This window comes from Peromyscus maniculatus, chromosome 9 (assembly GCF_049852395.1).
Source record: "Peromyscus maniculatus bairdii isolate BWxNUB_F1_BW_parent chromosome 9, HU_Pman_BW_mat_3.1, whole genome shotgun sequence".
In the NCBI taxonomy this organism is placed as follows: Eukaryota; Metazoa; Chordata; class Mammalia; order Rodentia; family Cricetidae; genus Peromyscus; species Peromyscus maniculatus.
In genome coordinates, this window is record NC_134860.1 from 63,765,008 (window position 1) to 63,787,692 (window position 22,685).

Genomic DNA, 22,685 nt, shown 5'->3' on the forward strand with positions numbered 1-22,685 from the left:
GGCACCCAGGCCTCCACTCGGCTCAAGGACACTGCTCCTCCACGACATCTCAGAACCCTTGCTAAGAGTTCCGTGTTCATCCACACTACAAAGTTAGTCTGTTATTTATGGATATGTCTGCTTCTCCTTTTAGACAGGGAGCTCCCAGCAGGCCCAACAATGTTTAGTGACTAATAGCTTAGGAGTTCTGGACTAACTCCTCTAACCAAAACAAAGACATGAACACGGAGAATGAATGGGTGAGTATGGTGTCGTCAGGACAGAGGACTCTCTCCCTTCTCAGAGCCTCCAGATGAAGGCTGGCTATCTTCCCTCTTGCAAACAGTAGTGGTCCCTTGAATCAGGGCAGATTCAGACAAACTAAAAATCTAGTTTTTATCCCAGAGTTGCTTCACAGTCAAGCTACGGGATCCCAAACTCAACCCAGTCAAGCTAAAGAGAAGTAGATGAGGGCCCAGAGACGAAATACTAGCTTCCGTTAGTCATAATCTACGAACTCTTCCCATCGTCTACAGGCCCCAAATGAGCTGTTCTTCGGACTGATGAAGCTGTGCTCGGACTGACACCTGGGTTATTACTGAATGCTTCAGGACCACAATCACAGAACAAAGGTCCTTTCTAAATTATTACCATACTTGGAAACTCCCTCAAGAAAATCTGATACTTCTCACAATTAGTGAGGCTCTAGACTTAAATGGGCTTAGAGGATTCATCCTTCCCTTTTTGAGATCATAATCCAATTTCTTTCTAGAGACTGGTTATGTTAATAGGATCTCAAAGTCAACAGTCTCTGCCCAGTATGATTGAAAAAGCCAAAGAGAGCTCTGATTTCTAAGTAAGCTGGTGACACTGCAGATAAGAGGAACTCAGGTACCCTACCTATCACACTAGTCAACAAGGCTGATGGCACACTAGAGCGTCCCTTGACGTTCTTGTGTTTATTCTTCCCACAGCTTAATGTTTTATGGTCATGATCATATAGACAGTTGAGGGACCAAGGGTCCCACAGCAGGAACAGGAAAAAGCCACCAGTGTGACATACTTTTACTATCTATCATACCTATACTGATGTATCTAAACTTAGGGGTCGAATGCACAGGAGCATCACCAAAAAGCTGCCTGACCCCGACAGAAGGTGATGGCTAGGTGAGAAACAAAGTGTGAACACATCTTTAGATAAACGTCACTGCAATCAACAAATCACAAGTGTCGGAGACGGTCCCCTGCGGGGACATTTTCGTCCCACTGTTTCATTTTCATGGCACCAGGGAAACTAAAGCACAGAACAACTACATGCTTAAAGCCGCTGACAAGGCAAAGCGAGGAGAGAAGTCTACCGGCACACAGGCAAGTGCTCCTTCTTTCAGCTTCCCGGGAGGCTGAGGCAGGAGCTGGCCAGCAGTCCAACATTAACCCAGGATGGAGACTTAATGACGGCATTTCCACTTTCCCCACTTCATATGCACTGTGTGCCTCTATCCTTTGGATACATGGGTCCTTACTATTTCCTCTTAAGACGTTCTCTATCAAGGGATGCAGAGAAAACAACTACACAGAATTATAAAAGGATGGAATTCAATGAAATGATCGTTCTCTGCTAGTGAAAACTAAAGTATGGGGGTGACTAAACCAGTAGACATAAATCCAACCAATATACTAATTATCACTAATTATACCAAATGTTAATACCAGCAAACACTGCAATTAAATGGCACACATTATCAGAATGGGCAACTCTGCCCACTCCCTGCCCACACAAGACTCGAGGACTCCAGGCTTCTGTCTGGAAGACACCTAGTTGGTCTATAAAGGCGCATAGAGTGGGAGGTAAGCGAACGGAAAGACACACAGGGCCGACAGTAAGCGCATGAGGCTATATGACAGAACTCACATCAAATAAAGAGACGAGCGGAGGGCGTCGGGTCACTGCGGGCTGCCCTCCGAGGGCTGTGTGACCTAGCTTTCTCCACCATAAGGTGAGGGGACAGGTTTGCTCTGCCACACTCTTCCTAATGAGCTAAAACTACAGTCTGGAACCTCCAAAACCATGAGTGAGGACAACAGCCCTACTCTGTCTACAGCGGGTATGCTGGGTGCTGTATGGTGCCACACAGCTCACTTACATACCGTCTGAGCAATGCTGACACACTAGGCTGATTTGTACAAACATCAGTCACAGCAGAATCGACTTCCTTTCCAACACACATGCCATGACTCACCAAGAGGGAGCACACACCCTGGGCCATAAAACAAGTCTCCACAAATTAAAAAAAAGACAATAAAAAATAAATCTGAAATTGAACTCAATAGGCACTCTCTGAACAAAATGAAATAAAAACAGAAATCAGTAAAATGTCAAATAAAACCACTGTTTCAAAATATAGAAATTAAACAATTTCCATATAATCCCTAGAATTGAATAGAAAAGTTATTATGTAAAATTTCACACAGAATAATTAAAATATAATACAATAATAATTTAAAATACAAAATATGAAAATGCATGGTATTTGCATAAAGAATGCCTAGAAGCTGGGCAGGTGGATCTCTGTGAGTTTGAGGCAGGTTTGGTCTATGTAGTGAGATCCTATCTCAAAAAAAGAAAGAAAGAAAGGGAAAGAGAAGTCTAAAAAACCCACTTTGAATATTTATATTAGAAAAATGATGGTCAAGTTTCTACATCTTACTAAGTCACTAGAAAAAGAACAACCCAGGGGCTGGAAATATGGCTCAGTAGTTAAAAGCACATACAGCTCTTACAGAGGACCTGAATTTAGTTCCCAGAATCCCTTACTCCAGTTCCAGAATATCTGACCTGCTCGTCTGGCTTCTGTGGGGGCACACACACACACTCAAATGCAGGCATACACATAAAAATTAAAAAAAAAAATAAGAGCCGGGCGGTGGTGGCGCATGCCTTTAATCCCAGCACTCGGGAGGCAGAGCCAGGTGGATCTTTGTGAGTTTGAGGACAGCCTGGGCTACAGAGCAAGAGAAACCCTGTCTCAAAAAACCAAAACCAAAAAAAAAAAAAAGATCATAAGAAAGTAAGAAAGTAAAAACAATAAATGTCTTTACTGAAGACTGCTAATGGAAAGTAAAGGAAATCTAAATAAACGAGGAGACAGGTCATTTCACGACTGACCGACCAGATTGTCAACTCTCTTCCTAGAGTCTGTGTCCTACCATTTAAAAATAGTCTATCATACTTTGTAAGGAAACTGGCCAGTGCCAGCTGATACTGAACTTTACAAAGACATGCAGAGGGCTCAGAGTAACTGTCTACAGCAATCTTGCAAAGCAACTACGAAGTCAGAAGATGTGGATTATCTGTCTTGAAGACACTCTATGAAGCCACGGTGGTAAAAACAGTGTGGTACTTGGTCTACAAACCAAACCCTGCCAGTGGCATTGCACTGTGAGGGCCATGTGTGTGGTCCTTTGACGTTTAACAAAGGACTGATGAAAGCTAAATGGGAAAGAGGAGTTCTAAAAAAAAATCCCGAAACAATTCCCTCTCCATACTGGAAAAAAGGAAACCTTGACTCCCACCTCACAGTACACATAAGAATTAATTCAGGGAGAATTAAATCAGAGAGCTAAAAGTGGACACTGAAATTTGAAGTAGAAAACAGCACAGGAGACTAACCTTGTGTCCTGGGAGCACTGGTGGTTTATTAGTGACAATACAGAAAGCAAAGGTAAGAAAGAAAAAATTAGTCATATTAATTCTGCCCTTAGAGGTCATCAATAGAATAAAAAGTCAAGTTACAGATGGCATTCTCGAATCAAGGACCTGTAACAGCCCAACGCCCCCCCAAAAAACCAAACCCAAACCAAACTAAAACAAAACAAAAAAAAAAAAAAAAGAAAGAAAGAAAAAAGAAAGAAAAAGATTAAACACTTCACAAAGGAAATTTAATCAGACAGCACAAGCGTACACTCAAGTGCTTAATGACATTAGTCATCAGGAAAATGCAAATTAAAACCACAATAGATGCCATTACACACCCACCAGAACGGCTAAAATTAAAAGGCCTGACAACGGCGTGTCCTGATGCGGATGCGGAACCACTGAGTGCTTGCCCATTAGCGGTGGGAGTACACACAGCACACCGTTTCTGGCTGGCAGTTCTTCATAAAACACCAGCAAACCCAGTTCCCATCACTACCCAAAAGCAGCACATACATTTACCCATAAAACGACTTGAACAAAAACAGTCACAGTGTTCTCTTTGTAAAGCTGTGAACGACAAGCAGTCCCATATCCACGGAAGAAGAGTGGATGCACACAGTGTGGTCCGTGTGCCCAGCAGAATACTGCCTGGCACTAACAGTGAGCAACTACAGACACACCTACCAACACTGATGAACCTCAAGCAACGGTCAGTGAAAGACCTTCCACAGGAGACCACGAGATGAACAGCTCCATTCATGAACAGTTCCATTCATATGAAGTTCTATAATGGGCAGAATTCATCTACTGCAAGAGAAACAACCCCAAACCACCAGAAGAATTGCCAGTTCTGGGAGGCGAAGGTGAGGGTTTTTCTGGAGGAGCATGAACTCTAATGACACAAATACTCTGCATTATTTATCTGTTTTCACAGGGTCTTGTCAAGTAGCCCAGGTCAGCCTCAAAGTTGAGATCTCCCTGCTTCTGCCTCTTGGCTGTGGGATTACACCACAATTGGCAATGTTCTGAACCTTTAACAGTGTTTTTGTTACGCAGGTCTGTCAAAACAAATCAAGGGTATGTTAAGTCTGTGTACTCTGCTGTATATAAACTCACTTCGAGGGAAAAACAGCAACCTGAACGCTAGTTAATATGATGCGTGGCAAAGCACCCGGGGAAGACTGCAGAGGTAGCCAGGGCTTCCAGGCCTCTGGAGGCCGCTTTGGTTTCCTTCACAGCCCAGGCAAGAACATGGAATTATCTTTGGGGTTTGGTACTCAGCATTACCTAGCCTTCTAGCTTTCCCAAGATATGCAAGGACACAGTTGGAGGATTTAAAGTCACTGATGAGGGGAAAAGAGGAAGGAACGGAAATGACTTTAAAATTCCACAAGGAGAAGGTATGACTCATTGGCTTCTGATGGGTAACTACCCTTTTAAATTGCATCTTGTGAAAACAGCCAAGGAGCACTGAATGTAAAACTGCTTCTGGGCAGAGCTGATTAAAAAGGAATAAAACTCCTTGAAAAGCCTGTTCTGAGTTATCAGGCAACATTCGCACCCTGGTGAATGGGTGACTCAGATGCACGATGGTCTTTTTTCCCAAGTGAAGATTTTTATGGGATGACAGTCATCAGTAATTGTTAAGTCTCTGGAGACCTGAAGAGGCTCAGTCGATGGGACAGTGATTACCAGTGCCGGCTTAATTCAACAGCCTTCCCAGGGGCCAGGCTGCACTGTCTTTGGCAGCCTTGTGTTCCTCCACTTCTGCCTGCAAAGGGTTCACAGACTTCTGCCTACCAACTAGCCACAATAATAACCAGGCTCACGCTGTCGGGATCTTTTGAAGTCTAATCCTAATCTTTTCAGAACAACAACAACAAAAACAAAACAAAAAACCAACAACACAAAACAAAACACCCTTTTAACTACCCAGGTTAGACACAGGAGACCAAGGAGGGACAGCTGTGCCTTTAGTGTGGTCCTAAGGATGCTCAACCTTCCACAATGGTGGTTCGCTTGCCACCTCACGGAACTGTTAGCCCGGTTTAAAATGAATCCTTGAAGAACATCCTGTCCAACTGTCCTACCGAGCAGAGGCACATCAGTGCAATGAGGAAATGTCGGCCATGGCTCAGTAGTGAACCCGCTTCAGGAAGGGCGGTGGGCTGTTCTGGTAAACAACTACTTTCCAAACACCCTCTTTCAAGAGAACAGACAAGTTCTAAAAGGAACACAGCAGACCAAAAGCAGTTTCCTGGGCTGCTCTTCACAATGATGCTAACATTTGAAAATAATTTTGTTTCTAGCTCAGTTCAGAAACTACTGCCTCAAATGACAAAGTTTCCCCTAAACACCTCATTATAGGGGGTTGTATGAAGAATTTACCTCAACAAAGCAAACAGGAGCTCATAAATCGTCACTTTTCATACTGACTCATGAAGAACAGAGACCAGGGGAGAGAGAGCAAGACACCAGGCCCGTGGGCTGCAGAATGGAGGTGGCTTCACGGCTCCTGGCTTGCACTTTTATTACTTCCTAGGAGCCATTCATGAGATTTGCTGCAATGAAGGAGCAAGTCAGATACATTTTTTAAAGCTAAGAACAGAGCGCCCTCTTGAGGTGCTGGCCAGGTAGCACCAGAAGAGGCTTTGTTCCCTCGTGGGTTTTGTATAAATGCATCGTGATCTCAATCAAGTGAGTTTGAACATAAAACCCCATTTTTATCACAAAAATAGATGACTTATGGCCAAATACTATGATGCACCAGAACATTTAGCACCAAAACTGTAGTAAAATTGTCAATGTTTCAATGAAAATGTCAAAGCAGCTGCACCCCAGAAACTCCACATTTGCTCAGTTGGCCTACTCCAAAAATGTCCAGGGCTCAAACTCCATGTGGGAAAGCTCAGAGCAAATTCACAGGAGAGAGATGCCTTAAAACAGCTATAGCTGAACGCCATATATATAAATACACCACACCACACACACACACCCTTCCACGTAAGAAACCTGTGTTGAGCAAAGGAGGCTATATGTACCTAAGCTTGGGAAGATTTATTTACTTACATTAAATACTTTTAATTTTTTTATTTCTTTTAAAAATTTATTATTGTGTGTCTGATGAGTTCATATGTGAGTATGGGCAGGTATATACCATGCATGGCACTTATGTGGAGGTCAGACGACAACATTCAGTCCTCTCCTTTAGCGTGCTGAGGCTACGGCTCTCGAGTCCACGCTGCTGAGCTGCCCATTCCAGGCTGGCTGGTCCTCGAGTTTCCAGGTGACTCTTGTCTGTCTCTCATCTCAAAGCTGGGACTACAGATACATGGCACGGATAAACCATCTTGCCGGCCATATTTGCAGTGTGTGTGTATGTGTGCGCGCTGGTGAGTCTGCACATATGAGGAGGCCAGAGGACAATCATTCTCAGGTGAGAAAAAAGATTCAATGGTATTGACGAGAACACTGCTGGGATTTCTAGAGGTGAAGGAGCTCAGCTGGGAACCCAGAGTGCTGTCGCCACTACACCATCTCAGAGCCTTGGACCGACGGAGGCTACACCCCCAAATCACGGTTTATCTACATGCTATACCCCCAAATCACGGTTTATCTACACTGATCACATTTGTCTCTTAAATATGAAGAGGACTGAGTTGAGTTACATCATTACTCCTCTCAAGTTTGGAAACTTCAGGGCTTCACTAAGCATGACTATTCATGAATGATCAATGTTTTGAATGAATAGTAAAAACAGATGCCATCTCATCCAGTTACCAAGGTCTCTGTGGGACAAGTCACATTCCCAAAAGTCTAGATTCAGGGACATAGAATTTACCTGTTTTCATCAGTCAAACAAAAGTACTTGCTCACTACACATTCTTCCAGAGGATGAATCCTTTATGTAGCCCCTCAAGGATCCCTAACTTTTACTTAAATTTATGAAAAACCTTTTTTTATTTTAATTTTCACAAACCCAAAGGAAAGCAACAAGGGAAGGAAGGGACATAGGAAGGCGTGAGCTCAGGTCGGGGACAACCCTACCGAGGTCACCACTGCCGACCTCTGGAGGTACAGACGACCCCTCAAAGTCCGTTCTCGTGTGTCCTCAGGCTGCAGCTTCAGTCACAAAGCTCCCCTCAGGTCCATTCCAACCTGACCCCACTTCTCACCACACAGAAGTCTACAAGGCAGCACCATTTCTCCCACCTTGCAATCAGCTGTATGGCATTCTCCTCCGTTTTCACCAAAGAAAAGCCAAAGTCTGATGGTGCGCGCACGCGCAAACACGCAAACACACACACACACACACACACACACACACACACACACACACACACACACACACAAACTTTTTACACCTAGCAATTTCTAGCATTACAGCAAATTTCAGGCTCTGAAGGTAGCCTGGGGCTTCTATTCTTGTGTTTATGTCTGGGCAAGCTGCTTTACCTCTCTGGGCTTTGGATTCCTCGAATGTAAAGTGGAAGAAATCTGAACACTACACTCAAAGGCTTACAGTATGAATCATGACGCATTGTACATTGTACACACAGCAGATGTAAGCCTCCTTTACACCCAGCTCTTCCTCCTCAGTGATAATCTTGGCCTGTGATGACTTACGCAGATAGACATGGATGGAGACATACGTGATGGGACCCTACAGTACAAACTGTTCTGAACAATGCTTTTTGTCTCAGCACACCTTGGAGAAGCAAAACTCTCCCATTAGGTGACATCATCCCTCCATGAGGCTGAGACTATCACCTAAGAGTGAAAATCTCAACTGTGTAACTGCAGCCAAGACTTCCTTTTCCGGACCCTACCAGACATCTCTACACACATCATGGGCATTTCAAACATAACAAACCGAAAGCAAACTTAATTTCCTCCCTCAAACCTGAACTTCCCTATGGCTTTTCCATTTTAGTATATGGCATTCCCATCCAACTACTCAAGCCATCCAACGAAGGCTTGGCCGTCACTGCCCCAATGAGCCTCTTCTCCATCACCACTGCCACCAACCTTGATGAACCAAGGTGATAAGGAAGCTTAGAGGCTTCTCCCATTCCCATGGTAACCTTTTAACCTGTCAATCAGAAGACAGTCCAATGACCTTGCCTGTTAACAAGGATGCATTGCCACCCCTTTGGCTTGAAACAACCTACTTCTGTATTTCCCAAGAACTCCAGCTCCCTGAAAGAGTACATGATCTGGCCCATGTTCAGCCTTTCAATGTCACCTGAGGACCTGCCCTTGCTCACTGGAGTATAACCCAGTCATCTGTGGAAAAAGCTGTTTCCCTGCTCAGTGTCCCCATTCTGCCCTTTTTTTTTCTTTGAGACAGGGTTTCTCTGTGTAGTTTTGGAGCCTGTCCTGGATCTTGCTCTGTAGACCAGGCTGGCCTTGAACTCACAGAGATCCACCTGCCTCCGCCTCCCAAGTGCTGGGATTAAAGGCGTGCACCACCACCGCCCGGTCTCATTCTGTCCTTTCTAAGGAAGGTCTCAGACTCGTCTTCCTACAACAGGTCTCTGTCACAGCAATCTCTTTCCATCACAACCTTTACTCTGTCACTGACATAAAAGGACAGTACCAGTAGGACACAGTTCCATCTCGGTCACTATGTTGTGCCCAGTGTCTGTAACTGCATAGATGGTGTGGTGGTTTGTACAGGGATGGCCCCCGGGGGCTCATATATTTGAATGCTTGGTTACCAGGAAGTGGAACTTGGAAAGGGTTAGACTGATTAGGAGGTGTGGCTCCATGAAAATAATCCCACTCCCCCTGCCCCAACACACACACACAAAGAAAGAGTACAAGAAATTCAGAATATATACACAGAACAGATCAAATCCCCACAGGCAGCTGCTAGGAGGATGAAGAGACAGACAATCGTTCAGAGAGTGAGAAAATAGGGCTTCTTACTTGATTGCCTCGTAAATATTGTTTGAAGTGTGGCCCGATAGAGCATCATGCAAATTTCGGATAAAAAAATCTCTGTATTCTTCCGGAAGGGCCATGAACGTTCCACCCATTACGATGAACTCCACCTTATCCACAGTATGACCAATCTGCTTTAACTGGAAGAAATACACATTCGTCAGTGCATTATGCTAGAGATGCTGCAGAATTTCCAATTTCATTTCATAGTCCCACTAGCACAGTTTATAATAAAACATATTTTGCTAATTCTGTGTATTTAAAAAAAAAATGTCTGAAAGAAAAACAATTCCTGCTCAAAAAAGATGGGAGAGTGAAAATTAAAACTAAAGCAGAAATCAGACTTCAGTGCTGATAGTTAAGTAAGAACTTAACAACAGGAAGAGTTTAAGACATATATAACAGAAAACACAGAGTATAATACATAAAAAAAATCTACATAATGCAGTATCAAATACTGCCCAAATCGTATGTTTTATGTCTGACTTCAGGGTAAAAACCCAGTTGTGAGTGCCGCATAACCTGGACTTGGTGCACAGGGAGAAAGATGAATACTGGATTAGAGTGAGACTTCAGGATGCAACTGAAAGCTGATTGTGGGAACAGGCCCTCAAGCTGCTCCCGGAAAACCAAACACATAACTGACTGCCTCAAAATGAAATAAGCCATCTCCTCTGCTTCAGGGCAGAATGGCACAACCATCCACCATGCCAACTACGAGAAGCCAGGATCAAATACCTAATTAAGAACTAGAGCCGGGCGGTGGTGGCGCACGCCTTTAATCCCAGCACTCGGGAGGCAGAGCCAGGTGGATCTCTGTGAGTTCGAGGCCAGCCTGGACTACCAAGTGAGTTCCAGGAAAGGCGCAAAGCTACACAGAGAAACCCTGTCTCGAAAAAAAAAAAAAAAAAAAAAAAAGAACTAGAATATACCACGTAGTGACTATCTCTAGGGAACCTTTTAAAGAGAGTTGTTTCTGCAAGTAGCAAATAGCAACTGCTCTTACTGTGCCTGTGTATGTGAGTGAGCAGGAGTGTGCCTTCCCATCAACACCAGGAGCACTCCTCTGTCCATGGCTGCATACAAGGGGTAACATCAAAACTGTCCTGGTAACATAGGACTCCAAGCCAAACTCCACGTCACCTCCAGAGGTGGAGACCCAACCGCTGTCACTATGTCACTGTTTCCCAGATGACTCTGCTGCACTTACAGTTAGAAAGAATTGCTATTCTGTGTGACTATCCCAATGTCTAAAGCTAGGTTCTTCAAACATTTTTAGTAAATATAAACATTTCATACTCTGTTAAAAACAGTTTTCTATCTTGTGATGACTATTTTTGGTTGTCAACTTGACTACATCCAGAATTAACCAAAACTCAAGTGACTGGGTATACCTGTGAGGGATTTTTTTTTTTTCTTAATTAAATCATCCAAAGTAGAAGGCCTACTTCTAATCCAGACCTTTGGGGTGGGAAGATCTGTGGACCTTCTGCCAGAAGCCTCTATAAAGGACATGGGAGAAGAAAGCTCTCTCTCTCTTTGCCTGCTTGCTCTTGCTCTCAAGTATATCTCATATTAGCTCCAGAGACCACTTCTTTGGGGTTTCCCATATACTGAAGACCAGCTGAGACATCCAGCCTCATGGTTTGAACTACTAGATTCTTAGATCTTCCGTTCATAGGCAGCTATTATTGGATTAGCTGGACCACAGCCTGTAAGTCATTCTAATAAATCCCCTTTCCATGTTCTGTTAGAGAACCCTGATTAATACTCATCTTAAATGAGTTACATACCATGCCTGAAAACAAAAAACGAGGTCAAAGTCAGTTCAGAACATGTTTTCCCAAGCTATGTGGGCTCCCCAGGTGGGGTCCTCTCCTACTGTGAACACTTCTGCCCTACACATGCCTGGGTGACAGCAAAGTGATCCTCAGAACTGGGTGGTGTTCTATAATAAACAGACACAGAAACCCAGAAGCAACTTATGTACTACACACTCCTTTCTATTTTTAGATCTTCTATTGAATCTTACCATGTTAATTACTATAACAACTACAGATGGTACTGACATTTTAACACTTGCAAAATATGTTTAGACTCCTTGAGAAGTTCAAGATCACCTACAAAGTAGTAGCTTTTATCCAGTTCTGTTAATGTATTATTTACATGTATAAAATCCACCCCCTTTAAGGCACAATTAGGGAGTTGTGATCGTATACACCACCACAGTAAAGGCACAGAACAAGTCCACAAGACCCAAACAGCTACTCACACCACTTTGCTGTGAACTGCCTGTTCTCACTGAGCAAGCCTGTCACACTTCTTCACCGGGCTCTGGATGCTGAAGTTCAAGCCCTTGTTGGCTGTTAAAGAACTTTTACACACTTTCCTAAGTGACTTCCTTCAAACTGAAAGGAGCACAAAGAATATAAAACCCTTAAAGGAGACAATGGTATCTAAGGAGCGTAAGTCTGACCACACACGGCGCTGAAAGTCTCTCCTTCAGATGGGCAAAAACCAAGCTCTTCTTGTCTTCACAATGACGCCAAATCAAGCAATGGCGTGGCAATCTTTGAAGCATAAAAACCAATGAAAAAAGCCTCTTTACCTGCTCTATCCGGTGTCTTGTCTGCAGATAAGGGTCGTATCTAGCACGGATAGCTCGCATGGAAGTTGGCTAAGTAAATAAGGAAAAACATATCGTGTTATAGCCATATCAAATTAAAGAAAATACCGAAGGAGTGAAGGGCTGTATTAAAATTAAATTACCCCAAGGTTTTAAGTACTAAAACCACACCTTGTATCCCACCTTCCTTTCTTAGTTTTAGCAAGGTTCAGAACATCAGGCCAGTCGAGTGTACCTCAACAGCAGGGAATCTTAAGTTTTCCTCCCATTTAAGCTTCCTACCTCAGTCATGCATACATTTGCATCCATGAATTCTTCCTAAAACCTCAATCAGAGAAGACTAACCTATTTATAAGAATAATTCAACTTTTTGATACTTTTCTGGTCCAAATTCATTTTGAATTTGATGCTGGGATCCAGGGAGCTTGCAAGTTCATGTTTAATTTACCTAGGTAACAGAATGGGTCACTTTCACCTTCTGTGGAAATGCGATGGCATCTAAAGTGGAGGTGCACACACAGATGGGCACACACACTCAAGAGAGTCATGTAGCAGAATGATCTGTGCACAAGGTCCTCATAATCACACATGGTTTCTAATGGCTCAGCAAATGGTCTTGATGCCACTGCCATACCAAACACTCTACCATGACAAAGCAGTTTCCTGGCATAAAAGGTTCTCCAATGAGCTTCTTTTTTGCAGCAGGTGAAAACTATTACAGAGATCCACAACTGGTCAGAACACAGAAGTGACAGCGAGTGCCCAACGCCAGATGATACACCCACAGCACAACTTCTACACTGAAGGCTCAGGGAGAGGTGGGCAGAAGACCAGACCGTGTCTTCTAGACATGACAGGTGGAATACACTCATGAGATCCCAACAAATGACTGTCTGAACAAGACCTGCACAATGATATCACCAGCTGGCATGCCAATGTGAATGGGGGGATTTCCTAAGGCCCTACTACTACAGGCAATAATGAGCTACAGGCAATCAACCGTGCTGAGAGGGGGAGAGTCAGTTTTCTCCAGGGACGAGCCCTCTGATAGATTATCTAATTCCCAATGGTCAACTCTAAACACGTAAAGTCCTTGTGGTTAGGAGATTGAGAAAGGAATACTATTAAAAGGTTGAAGCCAATCTGAGTTACAATGAGACACATCTGAAAAAACAAAAACAAAAACCCACATATATATGTGTATAAAAATAAATGTGGGGCAAAGTGCCAAACAGTGTTTTGACATTATTACTTAACATGTAAAAAAAAAAAGGGGGGGGGGGTAAGAAATCTGGAGCATGGAAAACACAGGTCAGAGTAGCTGTTCACTAAGTGTGTCCCTGCCAGCTCTGTAAGCCTCTAATGCCTCCAATTCCTCACTGTGAAACTGAGATAATCATACCATCTACCTTCCAAAGACTGCTGGAGGCTTGTAGTGGCAAAGCACTTGGGACAGTGGGTGGAAATAATGGCACGAAATGCTCATGGCGGCATTTCTCCAGTGGCTTGGAACACATGTGGCACTCAAAGACACACAGCACAAATGTTTGGCAAAAAGCTTTCTAGTCAGGAAAAAAGCCCAAGCGTCTAAGAATGTCGGTACTTGTCACATCACACTCCGGATCGTAGCACTCTGTCAGGACCAAGTCAAAGGCTTTACCTCATAGCCCGTGTAAGACTGGGTGGAGTACTCAAAATCTGAGTCAGGTCCTCCAGGGCAGTATCTGGACACAACGACAGAACAGGGAGGGCAGGTGAGGAGCTCAGTCCAGCAGAGTCCTGCCGTCAATTCCAACAGCAGTCCACCTGCACAGCACCGTTACCAACGAGCAAACAGACAGTAAGTCAAGGAACATGACAACACTCGCGTCCAGAACACTGCAGGCACACACCTTTACAGGCTTAATGTGGGAGCCCAGCTGTCCAGTGTGGATGAGTCTCTGCTTTCCTGGGACCCATTAAGCCTCCTACCTGAGTCATGCATGCACTTGCATCCATGAATTCTTCCCAATACCTCAATCAGAGAAGTCTAACCTATTTATAAGAATAATTTAATTTTTTGATACTTTTCTAGTCCAAATTCATTTTGAATATGATGCTGGGATCCAGGGAGCTTGCACGTCCATGTTTAATTTACCCAGGTGCCCGTTGTCCCAAGCTCGTAACCAATGAGAATTTCAGCACTGCAGCACCGTCTGCAACAGTTCAGTGCTGCAACACCTTACCAAAGATGTTCAGTCAGCATCTTAGCATCATCAGCCTGTACTGGCCAGGGCATGAGGGATTCTACCTACTAGTTTAAGAAACACACATCAGCCGGGCGGTGGTGGCGCACGCCTTTAATCCCAGCACTCCACTCGGGAGGCAGAGCCTGGCGGATCTCTGTGAGTTCAAGGCCAGCCTGGGCTACCAAGTGAGCTCCAGGAAAAGGCGCAAAGCTACAGAGAAACCCTGTCTCGAAAAACCAAAAAAAAAAAAAAAAAAAAAAAAAAGAAAAAGAAAAAAGAAACACACATCAACTTATCAAAATCCTACTTACACACATATATTCCCTGTGAAGCTGATGTGTGGACATCTGTGGGGTTTGCACATCACAGCCACAACAGCAATCTATAAAAGAAAGATTAATCAAAAAGCTATCATTGAAAAATTAACAATTCTACAGAGCGGTTACCTTAAGAGTGAAGGGGGGGATGTAACTGGAGTGGCACAAAAGGGTCTTCAGGATATGAAAAGGGGAGACTGACGCGATCTGAAAAGAAACCTGAATATCTCCCTCAAGATACGGATGGTGCTATCCCCTAAAGCCGTGTTCTTTTATGTTGATAATATTTAGAATGTTTATATGAATTGCATATATGAGCTTTGTATTTGGTTTTATGGTAAGTACAGAATAAGGAACTATTATTATTAATTTGTGGTGCTGGAGACTACATCCAGGGTCTTGAGCATTCTACCACTGAGCTGTAAGCCCAGACCTGGCAATTAATTTTTAAGGTCATGGTGATTCTTATTCTCTAATTACTTTGCTAAAATAGCCAACAAAGGTTGTTTTATATAATATTATAAATAAAACTAATCACTATTATTCAATGGACACTAGATTTCAATCTATAGCAGGAGTAGGAAGTCAGGGACCTGACTGATCCAGAGATCTATGTGCAAAACCTCAGAGCACCAGACAGAGTCCAGCTGGACTTTCCAGGGGAAAGTGCTGCTTGAGAAAAGGGCTGGCAGCAGAGATTTTAAGGCTATTAAGATATTAACACGGGCCGGGTGGTGGCGCACGCCTTTATAATCCCAGCACTGGGAGGCAGAGGTAGGCGGATCTCTGTGAGTTCGAGGCCAGCCTGGGCTACAGAGCGAGATCCAGGAAAGGCGCAAAGCTACACAGAGAAACCCTGTCTCGGAAAAAAAAGATATTAACACAGGAGGTAGGTGACCTGATAGAGACACACTAAGGCTCACATGAGCTAGATTTCTTACAGACAGAGAGGAAGTTGTACATGCAACAGAGAGAACCAGAATGAAGCCCAGGGCTGAAGAAACTGGAGTACTGATCTCCAAATACAGTTGCTGATAGGTCAAGACACCCCGAAACAGATGGAAGTGTGTTTATGTAAGTACACGTGTGTGTGTGTGTGTGTGTGTGTGTGTGTGTGTGTGTGTGTGTGTGTGTGTGTGTGTGTGTGTGTGTAGATTACCAAAGCAGCATTAGCTAAACCAAACTGAAAACATGCTAGGAAATGACCAGCTAACAATCTTCGGTGTGAAGATAATGAAATCAGGGAAAAACAGGACAGGTGTGCTCTGAGGAGCCATGGCAACCAGGTGCAGCAGGGATTCTGAACTGTGATGTCATTGAGACAGTGGGTGTGACGAAAGGGCAGCAAGGGACACAAGTGAAATTCCCAGGTTTTCATTTTTATTTTTTAAGAGTTTGTGTGTGGTACAAGCATTTGTTAGTAATGTATCTGCATCAGAACTGACAGCATCAGACTTGATAGCACATTGTATGTTAAAATTGTGGGGTTTAACTGTCCACAAATGTCAGAATCCAGAAGACCGGGCCACTAAAGTAGCCATATCACATTCTGATCCAGACAGCAGACCAGAAATACTGGGTCACATCAGGAACACGGACTTCAACTCTGGAACACCTTTCCAAAGGACCCTGATTCTGATTCTGCCTATTTCCGCTGGCCTCACACATCAGCCTTTAGATCTCAGAGCTTCAATTCCAATTCAGCCCCTTACTGCTTCACAGAGATTAGATCCAGAGTGTCCAATACGGCCTTATTTTTCTGAACTACTGTGCATGCCGTATCTAGACTAACTCTGAAAATCTGTCCTGCTCACATTACTGCCCTGCACAGACCCCTGAAGTGGTTTCTTGTTATTTGGTTTCTTTGCCAGTTGTACATGACTGTTTACAAGTTAATCCTAAACAAATCCCCCCTCCCATTTTCTCAAATGAACAAAATGGGAGTTCAAGGCCAGCGTGGCCTATATAGTGAAACTGTCTCAAAAAGAAAATCATCAGTCAAATGAACTCTGAGTTCCCACCAGTCTGCTGCACTCCCTGTCTGTGAATGCCAGCCCTTCATGCCCCTCCTACCTCTGCGCTTTCTTTCCTATTCCTTTCTTGCTCCCAGCACCCTCTGAGGCTGATCCCCTGTCCCCTGCCCGATCATACAAGCATACTCACAGGTCACGAAAGTGCCATGCTTTCTGCTGGGGCTTTACTTCTTCCTTTTGCTGGGGGGGACCCCAATCTCTGGACACCCACAGTGTTCCCTATTAAGAGATTTACTCCACAATCACCATATATAAAACTACCCTGCTGGGCCTGGAGAGATGGCTCAGTGGATCAGAGCACTGGCTTCCAGAGAACCTGGGTTTGGTCCCCAGCACCCATATGACAGCTCATAGCTCCAAGGGATCTGACACCCTCACACATATATGCAGGCAAAACATCAATGCACATAAAATAAAAATAAATAAATTAAAAAAAAAACAAAAAATACCCTACCCTGCACCATTATATACACTTTAAAAGTACCAACTGGAAACTATCAGCATAAGAGGGTCACCTTTGTCACACTGTTAAGTGACCAAGCCTCGACCTTTAAGACACTACAAAAACATGTGCTCCTTTAAGCACACTAGCTGGCTTGCTTCCTCCTCGGCCCTCTGAGCACCGTATGCAGATCTCCTTCACTCAAGCACACAGCATGGCAGACTTCGGGAGTCTGGACTCCCCACCACGGCCTGGCCACCTCCACCACTCTTCCCAGGGCAGTCACTCACCCCACTGGCAGTCCTGACGGGTTTTGCCTTTAACTTGGGAACCAAGACCTTCCGATAGCGAGAAGGGACTGCAGCGATGATATCCACCAGGCGGGGCTGGGAGGAAAGGCCGTACTTGGCAGCTGTCTTGGTTTTGACCCTGAAAGCAAAGCACTCACTGTTATCAGGATCACAGCATTTCAGCACAAGCTACTGAAAGGATGATGGGTACACAACATCACTAACATCTACCACTCCTCTACCCTTCACCAAGTGACAGGAGCAGCTTAACAATCTGTGAACATTAAGGAGATAAAGGACAAAATCTGTTAGCAACCTCCTTGTTTTTCTTAACCCCAAACGCCCAGAGGTAAAATAGGACTGTGGGGTGCAGTTAAGGTCTCTTTTCCAACTGCACCCCAGCTTCCACCCTAAAGAACTACCCTGACCCTACCTACCTCTTCTCAGCCTCACTACTGACATTTGGAACTGTGTGTGGAAGACTGTCTAGACATTGCCACGTGTCCCCTGAGAAGAAATCACCCTGATCAAGAACGACTTTCTTGGATAAAATATAATATACAAAAGCAACAGCAACACAAATCAAAAACCAGAGCACAAATTCTAGGATCTACCTTAACTATCGAAAAACAAAAAACAAAACAAAAAAACCCTCCATGTCCCCTCCTGACTATGACCCTATCTGTAACCCCAAGAGCATCCTTCACTCAGATAATTACTTTAATTCCTAAACCCCTCTCCCATTTGTCTTGCTATGCTCAGGTTAGCTTTGAACTCAAAATCCTATCTCTCCCCCTGAATGTTGAGATTACAGGTGTGTGCCACCATATCCAGTTTGTTCCTTAATTTTCTCTACAATTTGACCAGCTTTCCCTCTCTGTGCCCACTAGCCAAATTCTACTGGTCACATTGTCTTCTAGCTGACCCACCTAGAAATATTTGTGGGTTGCTCACAGTGTTTTCAATAAATGATAATTGAATAGCTAGCACGCACAGGCGACTAACCACATGTGTGGTATGTCAGATATGAGCCATGGTTCTTTCATGGGATGTGCTGTGGCTAAGCCCACACACATACCTACCACATGTAAAGGTTGCTTCCAGAATGCAGAAATGACATTAACACATGCTGGGGAAGTTAGGGAGACGAAAACTCAGGTCTCAGGCAGCAGACACAGGGATGTCACTGAAGACATTGTAGGAAAAGCTATAGAGTAGAATTCTTTCACAGTCAGAAAAGGACAATTACTGACTCACTTATTCCTTTAGCAAATGTTTTCTAAGCATGGTATTCAAAGAAGGGGTTGGGTACATGTGGTGAGATTTTGTTTGTACTCTAACAAATTAAACTTGCCTCAAGATCAGAGGACAGAGCCAGTCACTAGATTAAACACAGACGCCAGGCAGTGGTGGCACAAGCATTTAATCCCAGCACTTGGGAGGCAGAGGCAGGCGGATCTCTGTGAGTTCAAAGCCAACCTGGACTATATGAGATTGTCTCAGTCTAGGAGAGAAACAGAGCCAGGCGGTGGTGGCACACACCTTTAATCCCAGCTCCTAGCACTTGGGATTTCATGCTTTTGCTCCCAATATTTGGGAAGCACACATGCCATTAATCCCAGCATCAGGAAGGTTGAGACAGGAAGCGATATGGCTGGGCAGGGAAAGGAATATAAGGCGGGAGGAAACAGGAACTCAGCCCTTTTGGCTGAGGACTCAGGAGCATTCAGTCTGAGGATTCGTGGAGATAGGATCTTCCCCTTTTGTCTGAGGAGTTGGTGAGGTGAGAAGTGGCTGTGGCTTGTTTCCTCTGATCTTTCAGTATTTACCCTGATATCTGGCTACAAGTTTTTACTATAAGACAAATTAAGATTCATGCAACAGGTACAGGCACCCTAAGAAACAGAGAACTGGGTCTACAAGAAGTCACGGGACCAGGCAGTGATGGTGCACGCCTTTAATCCCAGCACTCACTTGGGAGGCAGAGCCAGGCAGATCTCTGTGAGTTCGAGGCCAGCCTGGTCTACAGAGCAAGATCCAGGACAGGCACCGGGGGGGGGGGGGGGGGGGGAAGAGGTCGCAGACGTGGTGATTACATGACATCGTGGGGAGAACCCTTTCTCTGTGGATAAAGAGCAAATGCAGTAAAGAAAATGAGAAGCAGAGATGAAGGATCACTCATTGGAGGGTGTAACAAAGACCAAGGTGAACATGAACGTGTGGAAGAGGTTCTACAGCAGACAGGGCTGGGATAAGATGAAGAGCATCAGACAGAGTGCTCCTGGCAGAGGTGTTTCCAAGGAGACAGGAGAAAAATGGGATGTGAAACAATGGTACAAAGAAAGCACTGGGCTTTGGGGGTTCGAAACCCCCCCTCTGTGGATGACTACTCACCCCGGATAACTTACTTTACCTCTCTACTACTCAGAACATCCATCTGTCAGGTGAGGATGGCACCAGTAGCTACCCCACACTGTTTTGACTTGTTTTTAAGTTTAAGTTTGTTTTTAAATACGTGTGCACATGCCTATGTACATGTGTCACTCTGGCAGTGTAGAGGACAGAGGACAGCTCTGGGGAGGTGGTTTCCTCCATCCTTTTACCTACTAGACCATCCTGACAGCCCCTTGTGCTGGCTAATTTTAGGTCAATTTGACACAGGCTAGAGTCATCTGAGAGGAGGGAACCCCAGTTGAGAAAAATGCCTCCATAAGACTGGGCCATAGACAATCCTGTAGGGTATTTTCTTAATTAGTGATTCTTAAGATGGCTGTACCCAACCCCTTCTTTGAACACCATGCTTAGAAAGCATTTGCTAAAGGAATAAATGAGTCGGTAATTGTCCTCTTTTGGCTATGAAAGTATTCTACTCTATAGCTTTTCCTCTAGCTCATTATGGGTAGTGCCACCTCTGGGCTGGTGATCTGGGGTTCTATAAGAAAGCAGGCTGCACACACCATGGGGAGCAAGCCAGTAAGCAGCACCCTTCCATGACCTCTGCATCAGCTGCTACCTCCAGGTTCCAGCTTGGAGTTGCCGCCTGACTTCCCTCAGTGATGAAGTGTGATCTGAGAGTTGAAAGATGAAATCATCCCTTTCCTCCAGAAGTTGCTTTTGGTCATGGTGTTTCATCATAACAACAGTAACCCAAACTAAGAAACTGGTACCAGGATAGTGGGATATTGCTGTGACAGACCTGACCATGTTGCTTTGGGGAGAACTGTAGAAGGACTTGGGAACTTCGGCCTAGAAAAGCCACTGAGGGTTGAGAGCTCAGAGGGCTGTTCTGTAGGAGCTTGGAAGATAAGACTGGTGAGAGCAGTGCAGATGATGGAGGTCTGGCTTGTGAAGTTTCAGAGGGAAGCAGACTAACTACATAGCCATTTGTGTGACAAATATGTGGTATCTAGTCAGCTGGAGCTGAAAAAGTCAGCTACTATTAATAAGAGACCAGAATCACTAAAGTTAAACCTTGTTTTGTTGGGACAATGGATGCTGGTCAGCTGGAGCTGAAGAATCAGCTGTGATTAAGAAGAGACCAGCATCACTGAGGTACAATCTTCTCTTAAGTGTTTCCTCAGAGTCAGAATGTGCAAACTGTGTTCAGAGGTGGCCAAGGTTGTACCTTGTGCTGGCAGCCAAACCTGGTCATGTGTCTCCCAAGTAGCACAGGTGTTAAAGCCATGAAGGAATCATGGAGAGCAACTGAAGCTTGGCACTGCTGAGAAGCCATTGATGAAGGCGCACCCAGAATAGCAGTGGAGTCAAACCCCAGGACTGAAGGGACCATGGAAGGGTTATTGAAAAGCTGGGGTTTGGCACCATGAAGAGAGCTCAGCAGAGGCTACTGGTCAAAGTACAGTAGTAGACCCCGACATTTTGGAGATGCCAGTACCATGGAGTGACCACTAAGAACAGCAACAGCAGTGGAGTGGAGCCAGCCAGAGCCTGGAAGACTAACTGTGTGTGCTGCAGAGGGCGGAGCTGGAGAAGTGGACCAAGTCCCTTGGAGGAGCCCAGAAGACCATGAGTGAATCCCAGACACTGGACATTGAATTAATTACATTGTAGGAATTTGGTTTGGTTTTGTTCAGATTGTGACTGTGCCTTCATTCTTCCCTCTTGAAAAAGAAAGTATTTAACTTAATTTTGATTTCTTTTCTTTTTCTTTCTTTCTTTTTTGGTTTTTTGAGACAGGGTTTCTCTGTGTAGCTTTGGCGCCTTTACTGGAACTCACTCTGTAGCCCAGGCTGGCCTTGAACTCACAGAGACCCGCCTGCCTCTGCCTCCAAAGTGCTGGGATTAAAGGCATGCACCACTACTGGCCAGCTTTAATTTTGATTTCTACAGGAGCCCACAGTTGAGAGACTTTGAACTTTTAAAGGGATTTTGGATTTTTAAAGAGACTGAACTTTTAATCTGTTTGAATTGTAAAGACTGTGGGACTTTGAAGTTATTTATGTTTTATATTGTGATATTAATATTAACGTGCCATCATGGGGATAAATTAGAAAGGAAAAGGGCTGGAGAGATGGCTCAGAGGTTGAGAGCACTGACTGCTCTTCCAGAGGTCCTGAGTTCAATTCCCAGCAACCACATGGTGGCTCACAACCATCTGTAATGAGATTGTAATGAGATCTGATGCCCTCTTCGGGCCTGCAGTCATATATGCTGTATACATAATAAAAAATAAAATCTAAAAAAAAAAAAAAAAAAAAAAAAAATAGAAAGGAGAAGTTCTAACTGAAAAGTGTGTTTATGTGTCAAGTTGACAAGGGATCAGTTTTTGTGCTGGCTAGTTTTATGTCAACTTGACACAAGCTAGTTACTGGAGCAGAGGGGGCCTCAACAGAGAAAATGCCTCCCTAAGATCAAGTTGTACGCAAGCCTGTCGGGCATTTTCTTAATTAGTTCTTGATGAGGGAGGGCCCAGCCTATTTCGGGTGGTACCATGCCTGGGCTGATAGCCTGGGTTCTATAAGAAAGGCTGAGCAAGCCGGGTGGTGGTGGTGCACGCCTTTAACCCAAGCACTCGGGAGGCAGAGGCAGGCGGATCTCTGTGAGTTCGAGGCCAGCCTGGGCTACAGAGTAAGTTCCAGGAAAGGCGTAAAGCTACACAGAGAAACC

The 22,685-nt window shown here is 44.4% G+C and overlaps 1 protein-coding gene across 2 annotated transcripts in view; it reads right to left on the reverse strand.

Moving 5' to 3' along the window:
- Elp3 (elongator acetyltransferase complex subunit 3) overlaps positions 1-22,685 on the reverse strand; it is a 67,417-nt gene that overhangs the window by 39,822 nt on the left and 4,910 nt on the right. For both annotated transcript variants that reach the window (XM_006988782.4, XM_006988780.4), the window contains exons 3-7: positions 17,559-17,697; positions 14,788-14,858; positions 13,909-13,972; positions 12,231-12,299; positions 9,608-9,762 (exon numbers count right to left, since the gene is read on the reverse strand). In XM_006988782.4, the coding sequence (XP_006988844.1) occupies positions 9,608-9,762; positions 12,231-12,299; positions 13,909-13,972; positions 14,788-14,858; positions 17,559-17,697 (498 nt within the window). The remainder of the gene's footprint in view (positions 1-9,607; positions 9,763-12,230; positions 12,300-13,908; positions 13,973-14,787; positions 14,859-17,558; positions 17,698-22,685) is intronic.